Source organism: Platalea leucorodia, assembly GCF_965183815.1.
Source record: "Platalea leucorodia genome assembly, chromosome: 6".
In the NCBI taxonomy this organism is placed as follows: Eukaryota; Metazoa; Chordata; class Aves; order Pelecaniformes; family Threskiornithidae; genus Platalea; species Platalea leucorodia.
In genome coordinates, this window is record NC_138828.1 from 59,478,397 (window position 1) to 59,503,293 (window position 24,897).

The 24,897-nt window shown below is 38.8% G+C and overlaps 1 protein-coding gene across 1 annotated transcript in view; it reads right to left on the reverse strand.

Moving 5' to 3' along the window:
- The window catches only part of GRXCR1 (glutaredoxin and cysteine rich domain containing 1), a gene marked incomplete at both ends in the record, with an annotated part of 43,046 nt that overhangs the window by 7,402 nt on the left and 10,747 nt on the right, over positions 1-24,897 (reverse strand). Inside the window, one exon of the mRNA XM_082315264.1 lies at positions 3,730-3,969. Within this exon, the coding sequence (XP_082171390.1) occupies positions 3,730-3,969 (240 nt within the window). The remainder of the gene's footprint in view (positions 1-3,729; positions 3,970-24,897) is intronic.

Consider the following 24,897-nt stretch of genomic DNA (forward strand, 5'->3'; position numbering starts at 1 on the left):
GGCAGGTGAATACTGAATTCAGTCACATCACATATTTAAAGTGAAAAATAAAATAAATGTATTTTAAAACTGCTATGCAGTGAGCTAACACGTTTACTAAAGATGATTCTGTTATTCTATTTGCCTTTTTTTAATGTGCATCCCTTTTCCAGCAGAGTGAGTCTTTACATAACATAAACCTCTGACAGTCTTGGGTGCCTTTGTAAAAGAGTAAATTAATGCTCCTTTTTCTTTCTTTTTTTTTCTTCTGTGTTGCTTTCTGGTTTTTGGAAGTCATTTTTTATTCTGCTTTGGTGTCCCAGCAGATGGCATAATTCCATTTCAGATGGAGACAACCTCAGGTGAAAAGGAGGGATTAGATCAGCTGGTAAAGAGCATGCTGCAGAAAGAACCTGCAATTTCCTGACAGACTGATATTTAGACAGTGTCTGTCAAGAAATACAATGATTCAATCCTGAAAAAATGAGAAGATTAAAAAACCTGCTGTACTGCAGCACGCAGGACTTTGCTTGACAGGGGCTAAATATGCTTTTTCTATTGCTTCTGCCCAAGTTGCTGGTTTGTTTTGTTCCCCCTGTGCAGGCAATGATAGATTCCACAGCGCTGTGAAGATTTATCCACACAGCCTGCAGTGCTCTAACAACATTGTCCCTGCTTCTGAAGGGCTCGGATACTGTACACTCTATCAGATGCACACATGTTGTGTTCTCCTGCTTTTGTTACATTTATCTCATTAAAAATAATCTTGTCCCCTTTCAAAACTGTTCATATTTTAATTAGGGGTTGGGTTTTTTTCTCCTTATGACTCATTGAAAGGTGCCTGGCTCAATATAGATTCTCTTTTGTATTGCTACATGCAATCTCCTTCAGGGAGGGATTTGCCAGGAAATAAATATTCAAAATTTTTAAGAGAGAGACAGAAAAAGAAAGAGAGAGAGAGAAAATACTGCATAACTAATTTAGTGACACACCAGGCTTCTGGATTTCTGTGTTGTATTTGCATATCAGAAGATAATCGTCATAAAAGGCATTATAGAAATGTCCACTGTTACCAACGAGACCAAATTCTATAATTAGTTCTCAATCGCATGTTAATGAAACACAAGCCCAGCACAGGTTCCAGCCAACTTACTGCCTTTGGAGTCACTGATGCATTGTCTTCTTAAGGTGCCACATCCACCAGGCATTGACATAGCTGGGGGGAGATTACTCCGTTGCCAGACCTTCTCAATATGCAAAGTGCCCCCCTCTCTCCCTATTTCCCTTCCTAAATGAATGAATTCCAACCTCTCTTACGAAAACATATTAAGACAAAGAAATAAAAACTGCAATGAAATAATGGGGGTTTGCCACATTTATCAAACACAGTATGTGGACACAGGTCTCTTGCCAGCGCAAGTGACACATTCACCTTGGGGCCATCCCTTCCCATCGCCCTGCGTGCTCCGGTTGGCAGCCACAGTGGGCTGCCTGAGTTAGCTCTGCTCACATTGAACTTGGTTTTCCCATCCTGGCTCATCTCAACTAAAGCACGTTAGAGAGTGATGTTGTAGCAACAGAACCAATGCAGAAGTGCTCCCTAGTATGATGATAATTAGCGGAGAGCAGTGGAGGGCAGAAACGTCGTCTGTGAGCAGAGGTGAGGGGCACCCACATTGGCAGAGCAAAGGGCCTCCACCGTCCTGGCTGGCCATGATGCTCCCCATGAGCAGAGCAAGCATCTCCTGGATTGCTCTCTGCCCACAGAGCAGATTCTCCACAAATAACACCGCTGTTATGTGGAATAACATTAATCCTCTCCTAGAGCTAAAGTCTGCTCCATTTAACCACAGTGTGCCTCATCAATTTAATCAAAAAAAGAAAAAGAAGAAAGAAAACACCCCCCAAGTCTGATTTTGTTCTGCTTTTTTAGCAGATCAATACTTTTTTTTTTTCCCTTGTGTTAAACAATGCCAGTGGAGTTGCAATGCTGTAATAAATGTTTGTAGACCAGAACACCAAATTCTTTCTTCTTTTTCTTACCTACAGGAGGAAAAACCTGCTGAGTACCTGTCAGCAGGTAGTTGGACAGCTAGATTTGTCTCTCCCACAGACAGCTAGCTTCCTAATTCACTTCCTTCCTATACCTCTCCAAAGTACCTCATACAATACGTAAATAGTTTTAATGAGATTGTATTGCTTGTTACACTGTTGCTCCTCTGTTAAAAGACAAGTTTACCATGATGTTGTAAAAAAAAAAGAAAGCAGCAGTGAATTAATGGGCCATCCATCATATCAAAATGACTGTAACCAGGCTTCACCTAGAGCTGAGCAAATAATTTATTCAATCCATTTCAGTATTTTAACTGAATTCTTTTGACAAATTAATCACATACGGACTGAGATTTTCTTGGACTCAGTCATAACTCAATACTTTTATTTTTAATGTGATAATTAGGTGAGCAAATCTTAGTCTGAATCCTGTTGAATTTTAAGCTGCTTTTGAATGAAGCACTTCTGTTCCTGGCTGGCTGGAGAAATCTCCGACTCAGATTTTTGATAAAAGCATCCTCCACTGGGAAGTAAAAATCACTGTCTGCTAATATTCTGCACACAGGTGATTTTGCAGTTGCTGCAGTGGTCTGGTGAGCCCTGTGCCAGCAAATGCATTTGTTAGAGTGTTCGGGGAAGCCTGCCTCGAGCAGAGCACACTGAGAGCTAGGAAGGGGACAGAGAGAAAGGGGAGAAAGGGCACTCGAGTGTTTATACAGGCCCAATATCAATTATGCCTGATTGTTGATTACATTTCATTTCGTTACTTAAATCTTTTGTGAAAATGAAAGTGTTAAGCAATACAAACACAATAACCCCGCTGTGTGTAAATATAGTTTGCCTTCACAAATCACAGTCTCGCTGTTGGTGTTAATTGCTAGTTCTTTACTGCTCGAGACAAATACCTTCTCTGAGCTCTCAAGCTGTTTTCATTGTGCCACTTTCCAGAATCTTTTTCTTTTAAACCCTGATTTTTTCAGTTTCTGAGAAATACATTTTGAAAGTCCAGGCTGGCCTTAATGAAAAGGTGATTTCAAATATCAACAGGCTTGTAGACCCAGAGTACCAGAGTACAAATTTGGATTATAGTTTTCCATTTGGAGTTTATGTCTTGCAACAGGCCAGAGTTGGGCTGTTTTTCTCTCACTGCTAGACATTTCTAAAATTAAGTATTAACCAATTCTGTACCTAAACCAATGTTCAGTTGATTACAGATGCCTGATACAGACTACATTATATAAAATTCAATGCATGTTTAAGGTCTGACCCCCCAAGCTGTTAGCTTCATATTCAACACAGATATTACTAAATGACAGGTTTATGCTATGTGTGTTCATCTTCCTGGGTCAATCATACATACAAGTTCCCATGAGGAAAAAAAAAAATCCATTTCTCTAGATTTTCATGGTTTCAACTACAAAGATAAGCTATTTTTTAAGAAACACAGGATAGCTTAGATTGTATTACTGGATCTTATTCCCCTCTTGATAGCCTCTCCCTGGTTATCATTTGCATCTTCAGATCAAACCTATCAGTGTGGATCTGTGCAGCACATACCACAAAGGGATCTCTGTCTTTGATTGTTCCCATCATTCCAGCATTGCAAACAATTTTCTAAAAACCCTGCCTCTCATTCATCAAGATTTTCATCTGTTCTTACAGACTGCAGAATAAAACATAGGCTCATGCTTTACTTACCCCAAGATAATGGCCATCGATAAACACAACAGGGAGTGAGGGAACTTCACAGACCCTCCTGCATCTTTCATCTAGTTCTTTTCCATAATCGCTGTTCAGAGCAATGTTTTTTTCTTCAAATTTAACTCTGTGATTTTGAAAGATCTTTCTAACCAGTTCGCATCTTTCAAAAGTGGTTCTCACCACACGAAGGCTGGTAGTATAAATTACTATGCGGCCAAACTCTAGCACTGTTGATACCTGGAAAAAAAAAAAAAAAGGTGTTAATACCTTCAAAGTATTGAGTAATTTCATTAAAAATACGATTTCAGCAAAAAAAATTGCATCTTGAAAACACAATCCAACATTCTACCTTTTTCAAATGTAAAGATGGCAGGGGAGGAATTAAGTTCTTGCAATCAACAACTTAAGGCAATTTAAGCTGTTTATCTAAGTAAGGTACAACTTGACTTTTTTTGGAAAGCTTTGGAGGTGGTGAATCAAGCCCACTGTTTTCAAGAACCATGTAGATTTTAGATGCTCATGGACTTCCAATGTGAATAAATCTTCACCCTGTTGCTGTTGTCCTGTACACAGAGTCAGTTGTCCTTCCCCAAGCAGTAAAATACGATGCCACGGGTTAATCCCCTCTCATCTGTTAAAGCACAAATTCTTCAAAGCTGCAATAAAAACGTGAATGTAGGACTCCCCTGACCCCACCATTTTTAGAGATGTCTGATTCTGTTATAACAGTGACTAGTGTTTGTTTGCACAAACAGAGTCTGGTAGTACCCAGACTAAGTCTAAACTTGCTAGCTCAAGTGTTGTTGGCAGCCTCCTTTAAGCAAGGATGAGAGCCTAAGCTAAACTCCATCACATCCATGAGCCAATACTAACTTGGAATACTTTAGGTCTCTCCACACTGAACTAGATTATGACTGCAAGGGGACAGATGTGTCTACAATTTTTAGTGAGGATCCACGTCAAATTACTCTAACATCCAACCAACAATAAAAAGTACAACTTGTCTGTATTCAGTGCCTGATTCAAAGCCGACTGCAGTGAGGGGAGGCAGTTCCCTTGGTTGTAATAAGTTTCATACCACAATTCAGATGTGAATTTTTATCCCACTTCTTCATATGTAAAAGTTTATGCCGTATCTTTCCTTTCTGAGATTAAAACTATTAGGGAGGGTAAATACTACAGGGATTACTTTGTCCAAGAGACAGTGGTACATTTTCCAAAAAACTGAGAATCATTGCTCTAAACAAAGATATTATGTTCAGATAAATAGCTAAAATCCTAGCTTTTTTAAAAGGTAGTAAGGCATTTCCAATTTTTTTTTAATTATTCATTATATTCAGCAAATTATATTTAATTATTTCAGCAGTATTCTAGGAGTAAAACCACAAGTTATAAAATAATAAACAAAGGTACCTGTAACGTGCTGTAGCAATCTATGGAAAATGAACCTTGATGGGTGAATAGATAATTTTTGAACTATGTCATGTAATAACTGTAAAGACAAAGTTGTAAAATTGGGTAGATGCCATTGCAGATTTTGCCAAATAACAAAGTCATGATTTATCTTACTATGTAAATGCAAAAAAAAAAAAAAAAGTCATTACGAAAAGCATATTCTGCTTAGAAAAGTGTTTACAAGGTTCAATGTACGATGAAGAGTTCTCAGGAAAAACACTTGGGTTTTACAGATCACTTATAGATCACTGGAAGTGTAATTGCAAACATATGTAATTTATTGATTTTCTGTCTCCTGTTCTGGAAAGGAAGCATGTTGTCATAGGTCAGTATTTATTTCTCTTTGAATGGATGTCAGAAATTCAATTTTAGGAACAAATGTTATAAAAAGTGGGCTACTTTTCTCCAGCCTGTTTTCTAGGTTGAAAATCTGTTATACCACTACTGCAGCATTGTCTCTTCTTCAGCATATTGTTCACACATTCCAAGTGTGAGGATTAGCTTGTCCTGTAATTGAAAGACAAGTACTCTACATAAACACTGCCAAATATTTTAGTAACCATGCATGGCTTGCTGGAAGGAAAAGGATTCTTTTCAGAACTAACCAAAAGGAGTTCTTAAAATATTCCTTCAAAAGATGATTTCACATACTCATTGTTTTCTCCTCTTTGGAGTGAAAATAGATTTTGAAGTGGAAAACTATTCAACAGGATGGAAATTCTTGTTCCTACATAGCTCTAATCTCTAATGCTGTTTGTTCCCAGACACCAGAGGCTGGCAGGATAGATACAGACAGTCATTATCTAGCGAAGCATCAGGACTGTGGTGTCCCTACAGCATACAAATAAGCAGCTGAAGACATGGAAAAATGGAAAGTTGTAAAGTGATCTGGAAAGATATCAAGTGGAAGGTGTGTACGCAGAGTCACTTTTATGTTTATTCCTTTATTTTTTCCTAATGTGTCAATGAAGAAATACCCTTGTTTGCCCTGCAAAGAAGTATCAAGGGCATTGACTAAATAATTCTTTAGGGAAATTTTAGTAAACACCTTGTTTTCTGTGCTATAAATGCACACACCTTGTCCTTGGTAGGACTTTATCATACCAGGGAAAATCCTTCCTGTCACCTGTCTTGAACCACACTGGTAATTAAAAATAGGAGTCAAGACAGTTAGTGAGATTTACAGGGTTTTTCTTAATGAGAATCTATGTTAATTCCTATTTTGTTACCCAACTCAATGCAGCCTGGAATACTTAGTGACTAGAATACGCTCTTGAAGTAAATCAGCAGAATAATGTTTGAACACTGTGCTTTTCCTTCCTAGGTTGGAACTGTGGCAAAAACATAATAAATGACAAGCAATGTAAACAGATGAACAGGAAGACATTTTAGAAATTGAACTTTTACAATTTTTCTTAATAAACTTCAAATTAGAATCATCTCATGTGCCTCGCAAATGCACATAAAATTTTAGCTGAAGTTAAAGAGATGGTAATTTTCTGGTTAATGGACATGACAAAACTTTACTGAGGCTGTGGAAGTTGGACAGATGAACAAACAAAAAGATCTGGAGCAACTTACATTGACCACTTTCTCGCACTTCCTGTAAATGGGATTCTCATTGAAACCTGAGGCTTATGGAAACCATTTGGCCTGAGGTGGCAACCTTTGTGTCAGATTCAGAAAACCCCACGTGCATGGGCCAAGAGTGTGCTTCAAAGAAGGTGTCCATGTAGAAAGACTGCCAAGGAAGGGATTTAAGGTTTCAGAGGGAAATAAAGTTGCTTTAGTAATGATCCTCTACATCATTTGCAGATTTTAGTTTAACAGCACAGTGCTATGATCTCCCAAAGGGTCCAAAGGCAGTATCTGTTTTACTGCGTCAGCCTGAAGAGCTTACATTTTGCTTGGGAGCTTCAAGTAGGCAGCACCAGCAGCAGCATGACCTGCATCACTTCATGACACAGACGCCACTCTTAGTGACTCAGGAAGAGCTGCCCTTTTTTTCTCAATCTAGAGAGAAAGAGTAATTGTTGTGCCAGTTCAATCCCGTTCATGGTTGAATATGAGAAAACCAAAAGATTGTTCTTATTTTGCACCTGACTCAGTCTTTTCCCAGATTTGTCTACCAGGTGGATCAGTGCTTTCACAAATGAGGAGTTAGTTACAATTTGGTGTACAATTAGGGGAAATCTATCTCTCTGCCATCCCACCAGCATTCATCTGACATGGTTACAACTAAATGTAATCATCAGCTGAGCAAGTCTTCTGCAAACAGCATGAGGGATGTCATCCCATGAGGCTAAATACGTGAGCTTAGCATCAAGAGAGACCACAAACCAGAGGACGAAATTGCTGATGAAAAAGAGAAGGCTTAATAGAGTAAGCAGATGAGCAATAAAATGGAGGGATGCGGGGGACTGGAAAAGGGCTGAAAAGACAGAAATAACCAAAAATAGATAATAAACCAAAAACCAAAATGTCAGGATACTGACAAAGGAAGAGCAGCACAAACTAAATGTAGAAATAAAAACATGAATAATACGACAAAAAAGAGACAGACAGTGAAACAAAACAAAGTAAATGATAAAACAGAGACAAGGTCACTGAAATACGACATCCTGAACCTTTTTTAAAAGAAATCAATGGTAGCCAGTGTAAGTGTAAAACAACAACAAATACATTACAGAATATGTGAGTCTCCAAGTTGTTTCAATATGTTGGGGTATTTTTTAAAACAAACTTTGTGTATTACTGGAGCTGCAGAAATATGAAATATTTGGGAATCATACTCCTAAAATATGTGTTTGAGAATTTACCTTTTCTGTATAACAGCTGCCATGACAATAATAACAGACTTCTCAGTAGCTCTGAAAATATTGTATAACAGTCAGGTGTTTCCATGGTGCTTCTGAAAGCCAGTTAAATATGTACACCATAAAACTCCCACAGACTTCTCTGGGTTCAGACCTTCCCCAATGTATCTTACCCCTGGCTTCTGGATCCAGTCACAATTGAAGTAGCAGCAAAAAGAGTCCGTGTTTCTCTCCTGGTCCCATAGTTACCTTGGCCCTGACCAGTCCCCTCAGTCTGAGCAGATATCACTCACACTCCTATTTGTGAGAGGAATTTATAAAATGAATTATTGAATAATAATACTAGATTATTTCTTCGGCATTTTTGTCATGAATTGCTTTCCCAAGGCTATAATACCTTTTCTGACATTTTTATGTCTGCCTTGCTGACTTTGAGTGGCTCTTTATCTTTGGAACAAAACTCATAACGTGGATCTTTTTGCAGCACAGCTAAGAGCTGGCCAAATTCAGAGCAGAGGAAGTGGTCCAAGCCAATGCATTTCTACTTGTGGTGTAAGGACTGCTGGTGGACCTTTGGGATTAAAACTATTGTTCCTAAAACAGTGGTAACATTTTCTTTGTGAAAACTTTTGTATATGACCATGCCTGCAAGCAAGTAAACAGACAAGCCCAGCAGTAAGAGGAATATTCATGGTGTTAACCTCATTTTTATTTGGTTGCAAATGAAAACTATGACAGCAGCATTACAAAAGTAGTCAGGGGATTATTTTTTTTAATCCTCTCTCTGGACAGAAGACATAAACATGTGGTTTAACCTCATTGGTATGAAAAAAATAGGTATTTACATTCATATCCATATATCATTTATTTCAATGGTGGCGTCACCCACAAATTTACACTTGGTTCTTTTAAAGTACAAAGTTAACAAATACAAAAAAAAAAAAAACCAAACAAACAAAAAAAAACAAACCACCAAACCCACTCTATACTTTGCATTATATGCTTTATATGAGCAACTCTATTCTAGCAAAAGCAGAATATTTTTCTGTCAAGATTAATGGGCTGGTATAGTACTTTGGCAAAAGCTGAAATGCTAATGCCAACCTTTATCACATATGAGATTTTTAAAGGTTTTTACTATGTTTGGATATAACATTCAACTAACGTTATTCATGTGGTAGTGAATTGCTTCTGTGACCTAAATCAATGGCTGATATGCCCTTCTCTGTCTCAGAATATCATCTTTCAACATCTCAGAGTGTTCTACTGAAATATGCACCCCTTGGCTTTGTAATTAGATCCTATCAGACTGGCAGAAGTATCTGCTATCGACTAAGTCAGCTGAGGCACGAATCTAGAGCACATTACAAACCCTGTGCCAGAGATGCTTCAGGGAATAAATGCAGCATTCATGATCTAAAGAAAATGTTGAGCAAGACAAAATGAGTATCTATGTGTATATAAGTATGTATGTATGCATATAGGTGCATATATGTATATTTTTATGTATGCTTGCATATCTAGAAGCTTTAAATTAAGCTGCTCACTTCATAATTGGTATTGCATAGCTTATAGCTTGAATTAGTATGAATAACTGAGTGGCAAGAAGAATCATGATCTAACACTAATTTTCTGACCACAGTCTGTTTTGGATTTTTTTGTTTTAATTTCCCACTCAGAAGCAGAAGGGAAGAAAACAGCTACGACTTTCTTGTTGAAGAAGTTCTGCAGAAAAAAGAAATCAATTTAAACATTTCACTTCTGCAAGATTGAAAAGCTTTTACTAGTTTTTGAGTTTAAAAAGGCTTTCAAAATGTATACTAAAAGTGATGAATACTTTCTGAAAGATTATTTTGAAGTAAAAAGCTATCAGCAAAATGTTTCAATTTTTTTCTACCTGACACTTCATCAGAACATACATGTTTTCCAAAATGTATAGCATTTAACGAAAAGCATACTTTGCATCATGTCACTGTTTAGATGAAAATGTGCAACATACTTTGAACAAGATGGCTGAAGATTGAAGGTCTGTGTTCTAGTGAAAACTACGATATTTGCCATCACAACAACATAATACAATGCTAGTGGAGTTGTGAACCGGTCCCTTCTGTCTGTCATTGTCGGTTGCCTGGTTTAAATTAAAGGTTTAATGGCATTTTTCAGGAAGAATTGATTCGCTGACCGGAGGACCTCTTCCTCATCGACAAAAGTGAAATGTTTTTCTTTGGCAGGTAAGATCTGTTTACGCATACAGGAGGAATTGCAAGTGGTCCCAGCCACGGTGTGTGCTCTCAGTACGGAATCACATTGCCTTCCACTTCACTCTTTGCAGTTCCAGCCCTCCATGGGCTCTCACACAGCAAAGCACAGTGTGCATTTAAATTTAAATTTACGCACTCTCTTAAGTGCTTTATTACATTAAGGCTGTCCTGTTTGCATTGTCTTCAAGGACCTGGCATTATACCAATATTTGGGAAAATTCAGGACTTGAACTTTATTAAATTCAGAAAACTGTGCATTTTAGTAGAACTCAGTAGAACAAAGACTAAATTTCTGCAATAGTGCAAGTCATATACTCAAGTCAAAGCATGTACTGACCTTATCTTAAATACATCGCTTTGAAAACACTACACTTTTTCTTATCCAGTTTTGGAAATTACAGGAACCACAACTGTATGACTTGGAGTCTGTAACCCTGTGTCATTGGGACAGTGAAATGATATCACCAGCTATCCTCCTCATAACCATCAGCAAGCTGGGGAGGTCTATCGATATCAATTTACAAGTGAGGACATCAAGAGCTGCACTCCTAAACAAGGTAGCCAGAGAGTCTGGGACACTCCCAAATGCAGATACGAGTTTTGCTTTCCCCAAGAAAGCGGTCAGGTCACTGTTTCTCTCAGCTTTTAAAATAGCACAAATACTTGTATGCCTTTTGTCTGCCTGTATTCTGGCACTTGCCTCCCCCACAAACAGCAGCCCTAGGAATACATTCATTTCCAAAAGCTATACATTCCTATACAGGAATGCAGCCTCCTCTGCCTGTTTGAATGTCGCAACACAGGGAATGAAACATCTCATTTTTCCCCGTTTCAGTTTCAACTCTGAGGACCTGGTCGCAGTTATAAAGAAGGGCTGTGATCTTATCTATACACTCACCACATACTGCTGATTGTAAAATAGCACAGTTTTACCTCCTTAAGGTTGGCATCCTCAAAATTGTTCAACAACTGCAGTGTAAAATAGATATTATACCTAAGACATCAGTATAGTATATTTATATATGTCTGTAATTCATTTGTACTTTTCAGGCCGTATATCATTTTTGGGGATGTCAGTGAAAATAATGTTGCATGTGATATTTATACTGTTCTTTTCATCCTAAAATCACTTGACTAAATACTAAAAAAAACCAAAAACATATCCATCCTCCAACAGCATGTATATGTGTGTTGTGACCCTTTCTGTCCCTCAAGTAATACAATATAACATCATACCTTTTTTTCTGCCACTGCAGACTTTCCCACATATCTTCTTGCACAGACCACTGTTCAGACAATGTCAAAGTGTTTTCATTTCAAAGCAGAAAAAATATTTACAATACCACAGCAAAGGAGTACAGGGCATGACCCTGCCTCTCCCTGCTCTTTGTAATGCTTCAGCTGTCGGCAGGTTCAGAAGGTACAAAGACTACAACTGAGCTCACCTCCCAATGTCCTTATTACCGTTCATCCAGTACACACCCATACAACCAGCCTACAGCCTGGTCTCAGGTGACCTGAGCTCAGATAAGAGAACAGGTTATCTCCCTAGGGTTCATGGTCTCTGCTAGACCCTGATGCCTCTGCTTGTGTAGACTTTCTAGAGTTAAAGTGCCTGCTACAGGTGTGGCACTGACCCTGGAGAAAAATGTGGCTCCTGTTCAACAAGGCACAGTGATGTTGTGGAAGTCAACCAGGGTAACATTTATTACAGTGTTCGAATTAGTCAAAAGAAGATCCATATCTTTCCATGCCTAATTGGATTTTATTTATTAAGCATTGGAAGGTCTATCAGTATTTTCTTATTTGTTTATTTATGTCATTCTGCATATGACAGGAATAAATGAAACCTTTGAAAATCAGAAGCAAGAGATAATCCTGTGAGTAATTCTAACCCAGCCTGCAATTCTCCCAGGAAGAAATAACACTGTGATATAATGCTTATTTCTCTCTTTTGCTTGCTAGCTCCTTATTTCTCTCTCTTCATACTTAACCAATTCAACATCTCCAAGAAGTTCTTCCCAGAGAAACAGAGAGAGAGTCTCTGGGAAGACCCTTGGCAATGTTACATAGGTTTGTAAGAAAGAAGAAGCATTTCTTTGTTGTGCAAGGACACTGCCCACAAAGACTGAAGGGGAAGAAGCAAGAGCTACTGAAAATAGTTTTGTCCTCAGCAGTTTACATGAGGCTCTGGAAGTTGTTTGAAAAAGGTGTGTTCAACAATCTCCTCTCACATCGTGCAGTTCTTTGAACTATTCCTGTATTCAGTAGAAGAGACCTGAAACCAGACAAGTTGTACCTAGACTGTCCTGTAACATCGCTGAAGCTACTTTTAGGAACTCTGGCACATGGGACATAAGTTAAGACAGGTAATAGCTGAGTTGTTTACACTACTTGAGCGTTTCTGTCTTCTATGCCTTACAGTCCTCATCAGATTAGTAGATCTCATCTTTCTTTTTCTTTCCAAAAGAAATGGTAGGCTATTTTTGATCCCTGAAGTATCTTATGCTGCATAGTCAGCACAGTAATGTATTTTATAGCTGATAAAATGTAAGCATTTAGAGGATCAAACCACATCTTATCAAAGTATGATCTCTCATATCCCTTTTTTTGGAGCAGCCAATTGCATTTATACATGGAGAGTAATAGAATAAATTATTACAGAACGTTGTAATAATGGCCAAAACATTGTCCTGGAAACAGCAGCTATTGAGAAATTGCCAAAATGCAGGTTCTCTTCTTCAATTTCCATGCAAAGTCTTCAAACATAATCCTGGTGTGTTGTGAAAAACCTTTAAATGACACACTCCCCATCAAATACTGTTTATATATCTACTAATGCAACTGCCTAAGATGTTACTTATAAGTGAAATATACTTACAGTGTTAACTGACAAAACACTGTTACACTATCTTTAAAATGCACTTAAAAAATCTTCCCCGGATAATCTAGTGGTGGTTGTAAGAACAAAATTGTGGATATATCTTACTTAAGTGACTTTACTTCATTGTTTTCCGTTATTTAAAAACCCTTCGCTGTTGCAGAGATCGCTGTGATTCAATTTGCTAGCATCCTCCTCCCCTCTCATCAGCTTTATAAAGACACCAAAAAAAATACAATGTTAGGAAGCACAAGGCAAATAGCAATAAAATATTAGAGCCAGACAAATGGTCCCATGGATAATCTTTTTACAGTTGGCCTGTATAAACTTTGGACTGCCAATAACTTTGAAACTTCCACTAGTAGTACAAAGAAAATGTTTATGGCTCCATCCATATCAGAAAAAGTGGACGCATAATTCAGGGTAGTGCAATTTTCTTAACAGCACTAGCCAGAGAAACTGATTTCAGAAAATTTTCATCAACCAGCACAATCTCTATGCAAAAATAATATGCAACTATTTTTTAGGACAGTCAGATTCAGTTATTTGCCATTTACAGCAGGAAACTCCCAGTGCAATTTTAAGGCAGCAGCCAGGAACCTTATCTTAACCAAGTTTCAGAAAGTCACTTTATAACTTTCCCCCTCATTTGCAAAGTGTGCTGTGGGTTCTTACACCAAAATAGATAGTTGAAACCTGATACACTATCTTTCAGCCTTATTACGATCTCACCTACAAAATATGTCTCTGGAGCCAAATATTTCCTGGTTTCAGTAGCACTTAAAATCAGGATTTGGGTGTTGTCCCATTATTTTAGTTTCTTTGAGTACATCAATCATTATAAGCCACAGAAAGCATTATTCTAGGATGATTATTTTATATCAACTAGTTTAACAAATGATACAGATACATTTGGAGTTTTTTAGCCAGCCAAAATTCACAATTCAGCCCTGTAAAAGTAAATGTGATGGAGAGAATGCACTGCCATTCAGAAGGCATTCACTATATAAAGTGAATGAAACTGCGATATTTCCTAGAATACACTATGTAGAAGGGAAATATTTGTCACTAAGAAGGTTGACTGGAACTAAATTTCATAGAGTAATATTCTAGCTCTTGGACCACGATTTCTTCAGCACACATCAGTGTAGATTCACCTGGATAAAGTTCCATGAGACTTTCTCAGTGTATGCATTTTACCAAATACAGCGTTTGCTTGTTGGGTGAGTAAAGTGGCCTCAAACCACACGGAAAGTACACTTGCTTGTTCTGATATTGATCTTCATCTTCACTGAGAGCTTGATTGCTTCTCAGCTTTCAGTGGCAGGGCCACAGCCCAATTCAGTCTTGTTCTTTTGTCTGTTAGTTCGAAAATTGTAATGTCAGCTCTGAAATGAACTGATCAGGAAAGGGGAGAAGAAAGAAAGCTAAAAATTGCTCTGATGCTGCTCATCAATGGTTGGACTCGATGATCTTGAGGGTCTTTTCCAACCTTAACGATTCTATGATTCTATGATCAAACAGCCTGTTTATCTATTTCCCTTCTCTTCCCTTATCAATGCATTTCAGAGTAACAGGACTTCCTATACAAGAGAAAAGGTGCTGGGATTACTTTAGTTACAAACATAGCACTTGCAAAATGGCTCTTTTGAGACAATGAACAACACCAACCTGTAAGACTTTGTCTTTCTAGCAAAAGTCAGTTTTTCAGTGGGGAAATGCTGCTGTTTCTGATAAGTATTTTTCACTTTTCACAGCTGTTTTACAGTATATTTAATATGAACGACTACCTTAACCTATACAGAACACATCATGCAAACTTCAGCCAGCACCTGTCCTAACAATGATTTTTCTTTGGCAATAGGTTATTCCATATTTCCCCTCTGTGCCTACTCTGTGTTGAAAGACTGATTGTAGTGTCCTGTAACCTGGCATCCAACCAGGGAAACAATTGTTTTCTACAGGTGCAGTGTTAGCAGGAGAGTTATAAGCTAGTTTTACTAATGTTTGATTATCTGCTATGTTTGATAAATGACTTTCAGCTGAACAATCTGAGTAGCGACATAAACAATTTCTCTTTGCTTGATGTAATCTCTGGATCAGGAAATTGAAACCTATACTTCTGCAAAATTGTGTTACAGTGTTACAGGAGACATAAGCGCTCTTTGCTTCTTGGGACTTTGCATAAAATAAATGTTAATTAGAAATGTTTATTAAATTTTAATACCAATTCTTAAGAAGTAGGCTGTGCCAGTCAGATACAGATGAAGAGCTAAATTCAGGAAAATTCAGTGGTAAAAACTGCAAAAATTTTGCAAAACTTCAAATTCCCTTGTGGTCAGGACTGAGGTTTTGGTGGAAAATTATGCTAGAATTTGTTCTTCTGGCTAAAACAAAGTTAGGAAGAAAATTCACTGTAGATATGGTTAAAATATAGGTATTTTTAAACTGTAATCAAAAGAATGAAGAAAAGGACTAATCTTAATGTTGGTCACCAACAGGTGTTGTTGCAGTATAGTGTAAAAAGCAACCTATGTCCTCCCATTCATCTAGCTTTGCCAAACCTTCTGAATTCAAGCTATAATTGAAAACTCATGCTTCCATAGTCCTTTTTTCTTTCTCTTTACTTCAGAGAACTGACCAGATTGAAGGCTAATCTTCCCTTCCCCTCCAGTAAGCCTGATTGCTCTTCATCTCTCTTCCAGGTCAAAGTCTTCTCTCAGGACATTAACACTCAGTTTTCCCCAGGCCTCCAGGAGAGATTTGTACTCTTTCCAACACTGCCAGCATGTGGAAGCCTTTCTTCTCCCACCTCTCGCTTTCTGCTTTATTCTCTCAAGACAGAGTACTTCACTGCCACACTTGACATTTCTGGCAGCTATTGAGGGAATGATTTAAGTGCAGCCCTTATATTTTCATAAGATTTATGTAAGGTCAAAATTACAAGCCTGTGCTGCAGGCAGGCTCTTAGAATGGCTGGGAGCTAGAGATTTCCATAGTGCCAGCTCAGAAGCAGCCGATGCTTCCTTATTACGTTTCAGTAGGGCTGAGCATATAATGAATCAGCCAAAATGGGAAAGAAGCCCACCGGAGGACTCATACCACTAAGCAGATAGATGTCCCCAAATCAAACCTGGGATCATTTGTAGTGAACACAGTTTCCAGGCTTCCGGACATGTCTTACTCACTGAAAGTGTTGCACATATCCTTTCATATGAAGATCATTGCCATGCATTGCCATGGAGCACCTATAACGCCACCGTTTCAGATGAACTCTGCCTTTCTGGTGCAAACTAGTGTCACAAGCTAAGCCAGAAAGACACCAAGCCAAAACGTTCAAAGTTTTGTATTGGTTGCAGTTTATACCTGAAATGTGATGAATTCAAAGCATTTCTTCCCTCTGTGTGAGGTTTGTTGAGGAATTCCATGAATCCAGGTGAACACATTTACCCAGTCATCTTAATAAACACTGAAAATACAGGGTACTTGAAATCATTGCAGAGCATCTCCACAGCCATCACACCAGCTTTTCAGGATCCCAAACAACATTCCAAACACTGACAATCACAGCTCTTGCATTTCCCTCCAAGATGCCTCTGTGAATCCAGATAGCAGGAAGCTTTCTCCAGCATCTGATGGATGAACTCAGGTTTTCTCCTCAAGTATTTATCTCCTGAATTCCCTCTACAATATCAGTGTTCTTACTTTATTCGTCTCCAGCCTATCCCATATATTCATAGTCACAGACCTTGCATAACTACCACTTGAGATTTTCTGCAAACTAATTACTTTATCTCAGTTTCTACAACCCGACCAGTCTCATTTGCCATGACCTTGGTTTCCACTAGTTGTTCTGGCTCTTGGTTAGCTTCATCTTTTCAAATACCTCTACAAAATAACTTGGCAAGGATGCTACATAATTTCATCCTATCTATTGAGAGAGGTTTCTCCAAAGACACTTCAGTTACCTTTATCATCTCAGAGAAGGACTTTTGCTTCCCCCACCAATAACCTCTTGTGTTTTACTCATTTAGTCCCGGTATCCACTCAACATAGTATTCTATCTCACCTCCTGCACTGTTTGATGCTGAATTCCTTTAAAAATAATCAGATACAAAGTATTTACTAAACTAATGAGGTATTTCACTATGTGTAAATAATTTGCACTAAAATTCACACCCAGTCCACAGAAAACATGGTAGCTACGGAGCATGGTGGCATATCAGTGGTCAAACTGAAATTTCCCACTTCTGCAAGAATATTATTTCTGGCAGATACGGCTTGTGTTGTGACAGGCCTGAATACAGTTGTGATGTCTACAAAAATGTACAACATTTTGTTGTTGCATGAATCGTGTGACCATTTGGAGGTCTTTTAATTTAGGTCTAAATTTTGGCCTGAACTTTCATTGCACATTAGACTCATTTTGGCTCCAGTAGCCTGTCTGATCTATGCAAAACTAAGGGGACATAGCTTTTAAATTATCCCAGTGAGAGTTTATGACTGTGTTACATCAACAACAAAGGAAAGGAAAAGGTCTGAATTTCTACTTTCGCTGTTTGCACCTGTTTACCTGGAGACAGTTTTCTGAAGACTCTGCTCACAGAACAGCAGCATAATAGTTTATGTAATGTGCCTTTGGCATGAGAAAGATACAGGCATTTTAAAATGTCTGGAAAATTGGGAAGTCAAACAAAATGTGAAAACAAAAATGATAGATTCACAATTTATCATTCCTACTGATTTTCTGTGCCTACTAACAGACAAAATGAAATTACAGAACAGGTAAATTGGAAGGTCACTGTTACTACCCCGAAGTACCTTGCAAACAGAAACTAATTAATGTAAGAGAGAAAAAAAAAGTCTACTGCATGTCACCTAAAGAAATGCTGCCATCAGTAAATTAAAAATGTATGGCTTGAGCTGCATAGCATCTGCCTGCCTAAAGCTATGTCTGTAAATAGTGTGGAAGACCAGAGAACTGAAACAATGGCTCACAGACGGGTCATGAAAAGAATGCTAATATTAATTATACAAATCTAAACAATGTGCAAGCCCTGGAAATCTGAGAATAAGCCTCTAGTCTTAGAAGATTCATCCTTGATTACACCTTTTAATTTCCTTGCTTAACAGTTATGAGTTACTACTTGGTAATAAAAATTATATGTAGGAGTACGGAAAATAATTATTATTCAACATTTGTTCAGTGTTTATTTCACCTCTGTCTCTTTATCACTAGTAACAGGGAGAAACAGACTGAGTAAAATGAGAACTGGACTTCAAGAAAATGGAACTTTTTCTCAAGTTTAAAAAACATTGTTCAATTTTTTCACCCATTTTTTGGGGGCCTTTCTGTTTTCTGGTTCTAGTCAAAACAAGAAGAAGGGATGGAAATAAAAGAAAAGAGCATGTAGGTCAACTTGAAAGAGTTCTGACTAGCACTTAGTGTTTGGTCACTTGCCCAAAAAGGACTTTTAAGCATATGTAGACTTGCCTATATTTCATTGTATGTATGAAATACTTGAATAAATAGCTAGTTATTTTTCTTGCATAGTTATTTTTCTTACTATGAGTTCACATTTTAAGGTACTTTGGGGCTTCCTTTTTAGTAATATGAGTAGGATTTTTCAAATATGTTTAATTGTCTTGAGGGGGAATGTTCTGTCCTGCTGCTTACCCAGACTTTGGTGGTGATTCTACTATTCAGTTATGTACCATTTCCCATGATGTCAGCCTGAATTATTAAAAAAAAAAAAAAACACACAATACATTTGTCTTAAACAGCACCCTTAGCTGTTGGGCACAAATCCTACTTTCTCTTGTCATAAGCAGCTTTTTCTTTTGCTTTTTATTTATCACACTGTTTAAGACGTTTGAATCTTTAGTTGCCTGTCTGGGGAGGATCATTGGGCAGCTTGTGTCCTGTTTGAGAATATTCTGTAAGTAAGGATGTCTTTAGCCAGAAGTGAACTAGAGCAGGACTTGCTGAGGGCTGGCAGATAAAGATGAAGGTGTTTGGTATCTCAGATCAAGTGGAAAAGTTAGCAAACAGCATGGCTCCAGGTGAGTCCTGGTTTGAGCACACTGGTCCCATCTGTCTGTAATCACTGCTGCTTCACTCAATAGAACATTTCATACTGAAGAGAAACAGAGTTGTGTTGATCAGCAGCAAATGGCTGTCATGAAGATTACTATGTCTACGCTGACCCATTTCTTTTTAACTTGGCAGCAGCTTTGGAAAACCCTGTTTACAGTTCTCTGGCAGGCAGATGAAGTTTAAAAAAAAAGGTTCCTATCCCTTCCCTTTTTCTCTTTTCTCCTCTCTTTCACCAGTCCCTCACTCATCCTCTCTAAAATATTCCCTGTGTATCAGAGAGACTGATAGATGCTAATAATAACATAATAATAATACATACATACCTGGATGTCTGATTCAGCCATTTTACATTTAAACATAACCAGGGGCAGTTTACTCATGCAGTGATCCCCTTTATAGTTCCCAAATGTCAATTACAGTTTGGTTAATTAAAAGGCATTAGTGGTCTATGAAAACGAATTCTAGTCTGTTCAGCTTCTTACAATTGTGATTCACCATATTTCTGACTGGAGAATAAAATGGTTAGCTGGTGACATCCTGCTTGTGATATTACATGGCTCTTCCTTCTTGTCAGGCTATGCTTTGTGTGGTGAACGGATCTGCTTTCCTAAGACTTACCTTCAATATACCAGAATATCATAGGAAGCAGCATGATAGTCCATAACTTCTTCCTTATTTGCACCAGTGCTGCAACTGGTGATTTTCTTAGTGTTAAAGACAATCAGCAAGTAAAAACTGATATTCAGGAAATCTCTTCTCAGTTAGACTTAGCTCAGCTGAAAATTTACTGCATTTTTATTGGCAGGTGTTTCAGCCTTTCATCATGGATTAATTATACCCTAGGTTTGGTCTGTCTTATACAACAGAACTACTTCTGCTCACCCAGAAAACAACTAAAGAAGGTAACAGCATAAATGAAATAAGGCACCACTCTGAACTGCCATCAGTAGCAGAGAAAATTCAAAATTACGATCCATTCTTCACAATTTACCTTCTTAAGCAATAAAATCAGAGGAAAGTTAAATGAAGTCTGGCTTTGATTTGGGATACACCCTGGAGTTTTCATGTTTGGCAGATAATGAACTTTCTGTCAAAAGTTATATAATCTGTATTCCTGTGAATGGAAGCTGAAATGAGATGCACTGCGATCCTGAAACTCCCAAGGAGTGGTGAACAAAACTGGGAAACCATCACCCTCCCAGTATGCTTAGTTTTTATTTCCAAACATCCAGCAAATTATGTACTTTTTCTTTCCTGCTGCTCTATACAATTTAAATTCTACGTGAAAACATTACTCATCTGGGCTGAGATAAAAACAAGCTATTCTGTAAAAAGCTGAAGTTGTCCTTTGTACTGCACTGTTAAGGAAAATTCCAACCATTTTTAGGGTGGACACAGGGCATTCTCTTGCACAGGGTCACAAAGCACTCCGCTACTGGTAATGAATTTTGCACAGGTCTTTGAATGAGGTAAAGAGCAAAGTTGAGCTATGCTTAGTGCAACAAACTGCTGATGAAGTGCTGATTCAGCCCTCACTCCTCAATGAGAGCAAGCCTTATCTCTCAATATATGTAAGTGATGAAAAGGAATCTCATGAAGTTATAGCACTACTTTGTTTTGTACTAGCACTGAGTGATGAAGGAGCTTGTTTCCCTGCTATATTACTTAACCTAATTGGAACCACGCTCTCAGCTATCTCATTACTCAATAATACATAGAACCTTGGTACCTTCATCTCCAAACCCTAAGTAGTTAATTATTAGTTATACTCTCAATCTCCATTTCTTTAAATTAAAGATCCATCTGCACTGCACACATATGATGCTTCATTTCTTTTCTTATGCAATAGATTCCAAAACCAAAGGCAGAGAGCTTGAGATTCTTATGCAGACATAGAGGATGCAACTCCTAGACAGCGTACATAAACCAGCTCTGCCCTAGAGTAACCTATACTACAGCTCCTAGCCTTAGAATCATAGAATCATAGAACTGTTAAGGTTGGAAAAGACCCATAAGATCATCGAGTTCAACTGTTAACCTAGCACTGCCAAGTCCACCACTAAACCACATTCCTAAGCACCACATCTACACATCTTTTAAATACCTCCAGGGATGGCGACTCAATCACTTCCCTGAGCAGCTTGTTGCAAAGCTTGATAACCCTTTCAGTGAAGAAATTTTTCCTAGTATCCAATCTAAACCTCCCCTGGTGCAACTTGAGGCCATTTCTTCTTGTCCTATCGCTTGTTACTTGGGAGAAGAGACCGACCCCTACCTCACTGCAACCTCCTTTCAGGTAGTTGTAGAGGCTCCCCTGAGCCTCCTTTTCTCCAGGTGTCCTGGTTTCAGCTGGGATAGGTTTTCTTCTTAGTAGCTGGTACAGTGCTGTGTTTTGGATTTAGGATGAGAATAATGTTGATAACACACTGATGTTTTGGTTCTTGCTGAGTAGAGTTTACACTAGCCAAGGACTTTTCAGCTTCCCGTGCTCTGCCAGGTGCATAAGAAGCTGGGAGGGAGCACAGCCAGGATAGACTGGCCAAAGGGCTATTCCATACCATATGACATCATGCTCAGTATATAAGCTGGGGGAAGAAGAAGGAAGGGGGGGATATTCGGAGCTATGGCGTTTGTCTTCCTACGTAACTGTTAGGCATGATGGAGCCCTGCTTTCCTGGAGATGCCTGAACACCTGCCTGCTGATGGGAAGTAGTGAATTAATTCCTTGCTTTGCTTTGCTTGCATGCACGACTTTTGTTTTACCTATTAAACTGTCTTTATCTCAACCCATGAGTTTTCTCACCTTTACCCTTCTGATTCTCTCCTCCATCCCACCGGGGGGGAGTGAGCGAGCACCTGTGTGGTGCTTAGTTGCTGACTGGGGTTAAACCATGACACCAGGCTAAACAACCCCAGTTCCCTCAGCTGCCCTTTGTAAGACTTGTGCTCTAGACCCTTCACCAACTTCGTTGCCCTTCTTTGGACATGCTCCAGCACCTCAATGTCTTTCTTGCAGTGAGGGGCTGTATTGGTTTCAGCTGGGATAGAGTTAATTTTCTTCCTAGTAGCTGGTATAGTGCTGTGTTTTGGATTTAGTAGGAGAATAATGTTGATAACACTGATATTTTAGTTGTTGCTAAGTAGTGCTTACACTAAGTCAAGGACTTTTCAGCTTCTCATGCTCTACCAACTGAGAAGGCTGGAGATGCACAAGAAGCTGGGAAGGGGCACAGCCAGGACAGCTGACCCGAACTGGCCAAAGGGATATTCCATACCATGTGATGTCATGCTCAGTATATAAACTAGAGGAAAGCTGGCCGGGGGCCTGCTGCTCGGGGACTGGATGGGCATCGGTTGGCAGATGGTGAGCAATTGCATCATGCATCACTTGCTTTGTATATTCTTTCATCATTATCACTATTATTATTATTGTTGTTGTTGTTATTATGTTATTTTATTTCAATTATTAAACTTATGTTCTTATCTCAACCCACGAGGTTTTTCCACTTTTACTCTTCTGATTCTCTCCCCCAACCCACCGGGGGGAGTGAGCAAGTGGCTGTGTGGTGCTCAGTTGCCAGCTGTGGTTAAACCACGACAGGGGCCCAAAACTGAACACAGTATTCGAGCTGCACCCTCACCAGTGCTGAGTACAGGGGGACAATCACTTCCCTAGTCCTGCTGGCCACACTATTTCTAATACAAGCCAGGATGCTTTTGGCCTTCTTGGCCACCTGGGCACATTGCTGGCTCATATTCAGCTAGCTGATTGTATCGTTTCACAATTGCTATGCCCAAGACGGCCTCCAACCGTCACATCACCCACCAGTCCTTCTCTGTTCACAAACAACAGGTCCAGCAGGGCACTTTCCCTGGTTGGCTCCCTCACCAGCTGCATCAGGAAGTTATCATCTTCCACACACTCAAGGAACCTCCTGGACTGTTCCCTCTCTGCTGTATCGTATTGCCAGCAGACACCTCGTAAATTGAAGTCAATAGAATACATTTAAATAGAATACATCTCCATGGAGCAGAGGTACAGACCTTGTTGCTGAAAAAAATCTAAGGCGTAAGCCTTTTTTTGGCTTTTTTACCAAATAGGTAAAATGTCTGAAAATCAGAATGTAACACGTTGTATGCCTTATACCAGTCAAAATAGCTGCCAAGTTAGTTATTCCATATATATCGCATCTGCGGTTGGAGTAATTTTTTAGCAAGCTCAGTGTGAGCAGCTTTATGCTCTAGTCTGATTCAGAAATTTGCCCAGAGGTGTGTATTTTTTAAATAAAACACAAATTGTTATTCTTATACTTTTCTTATAATAGGGCTAGAATCTATATCATGTCATAGGGTTAGGTGTGTTCTGATCAAGGAATATGACTACAAATGCAGATGCTGAGATGATTAAATTTCTACCTGCTTTTCTTTTGGAACAACATTTCTGTGGCTCCTTTGCATAGATATCATTTAATCCCCTGCAGCAAGAAAAATAAACAACGATATTTATTCTAATACCATATCATGTCTTCAAACAATGCTGAAACCCCATACTGATTACATTTCTGCCAGTTGCATAACCTTCTGCCAAAATGAGAATTGAGACAGGATGAAAGACAGGTCAGAAAGTTCACTAGACATCTCTCCTTTTTTGACAACTCTTGCCCTTATCTGTTGTGACTTCAAAAGAGAATTGCCAGAGCAGCTGATGATAAAACTACCTCATTGAAGGAGCTAAATAGTTCAAGGCTGCTCCCAGTCAGTGGCAGCAGAAAAAAAGATAGTATTAGTCACCCTTATTCAGCTGCAAATCTTGACCTGTAAAAGTGCCCCACAGTGTCTCACATGAGGATCCACAAGAACATCATGCACCAAGCAGATAGGTTTGCAAAAGGCCAGACCACCCAGCAGGTGGTACAAAAACAATAGGTGCCATGGCAAAACTTTGTAGACAGATTTAAATTAACAGAATCTATTTCTTGAACAAGTCATTTAGAAACTGCTTTCTCTTTTAAATCTACATGACAGCTTAAGTTTGGACTTGGAGGGACTGAGTAGGTGGTTATATTTTTGGATCATGGTGGGATTTGGAAGAACAACTGGACTTATCCACTGCATGTTTGGGAATCTGATTGAAAGCATCAGCCAGCACCTGGAAAGGGAAGTTCTCAAGATGCAGATTAAGACCTGCAATAGGTGGAAGGAACTCCAGCAATGCTTAAAGGTCTCATTTTTCACTGTGTCTATCAGGCTGTCTCTTATGACAGTCTCCACTTGAACAACAATGAAATGCTTCACAGATGCCTGCGGGCCTGGGAGGGAGAATCCTTTGCATTTAGACGTAGTAAACCAAGAGCAGGACATGAGCAGCTGGGCAGGAAAAGATCACATTTTCTTTAAAAAGCTGTAACTTCACAGGTTTAGAAACTGACTGCTTTCTGTCTTACAGAAGTTGCATGGGGAAATAGATTTTCCTTAAATAATAGTGTTTGACTGCTGTCAGTTTTTAAAACTTGTTAGATAATTAGCAATCGGCAGTGTTCCAAACAAGGCTACCAGGAGTAAAGAAAAAATCCTTTGCCATTGCGCTGGCATTGACTGATTTGTCACTGCAGGGTACAACATTGCATGTTGTTATAAACTTGTGCAAATATTGCA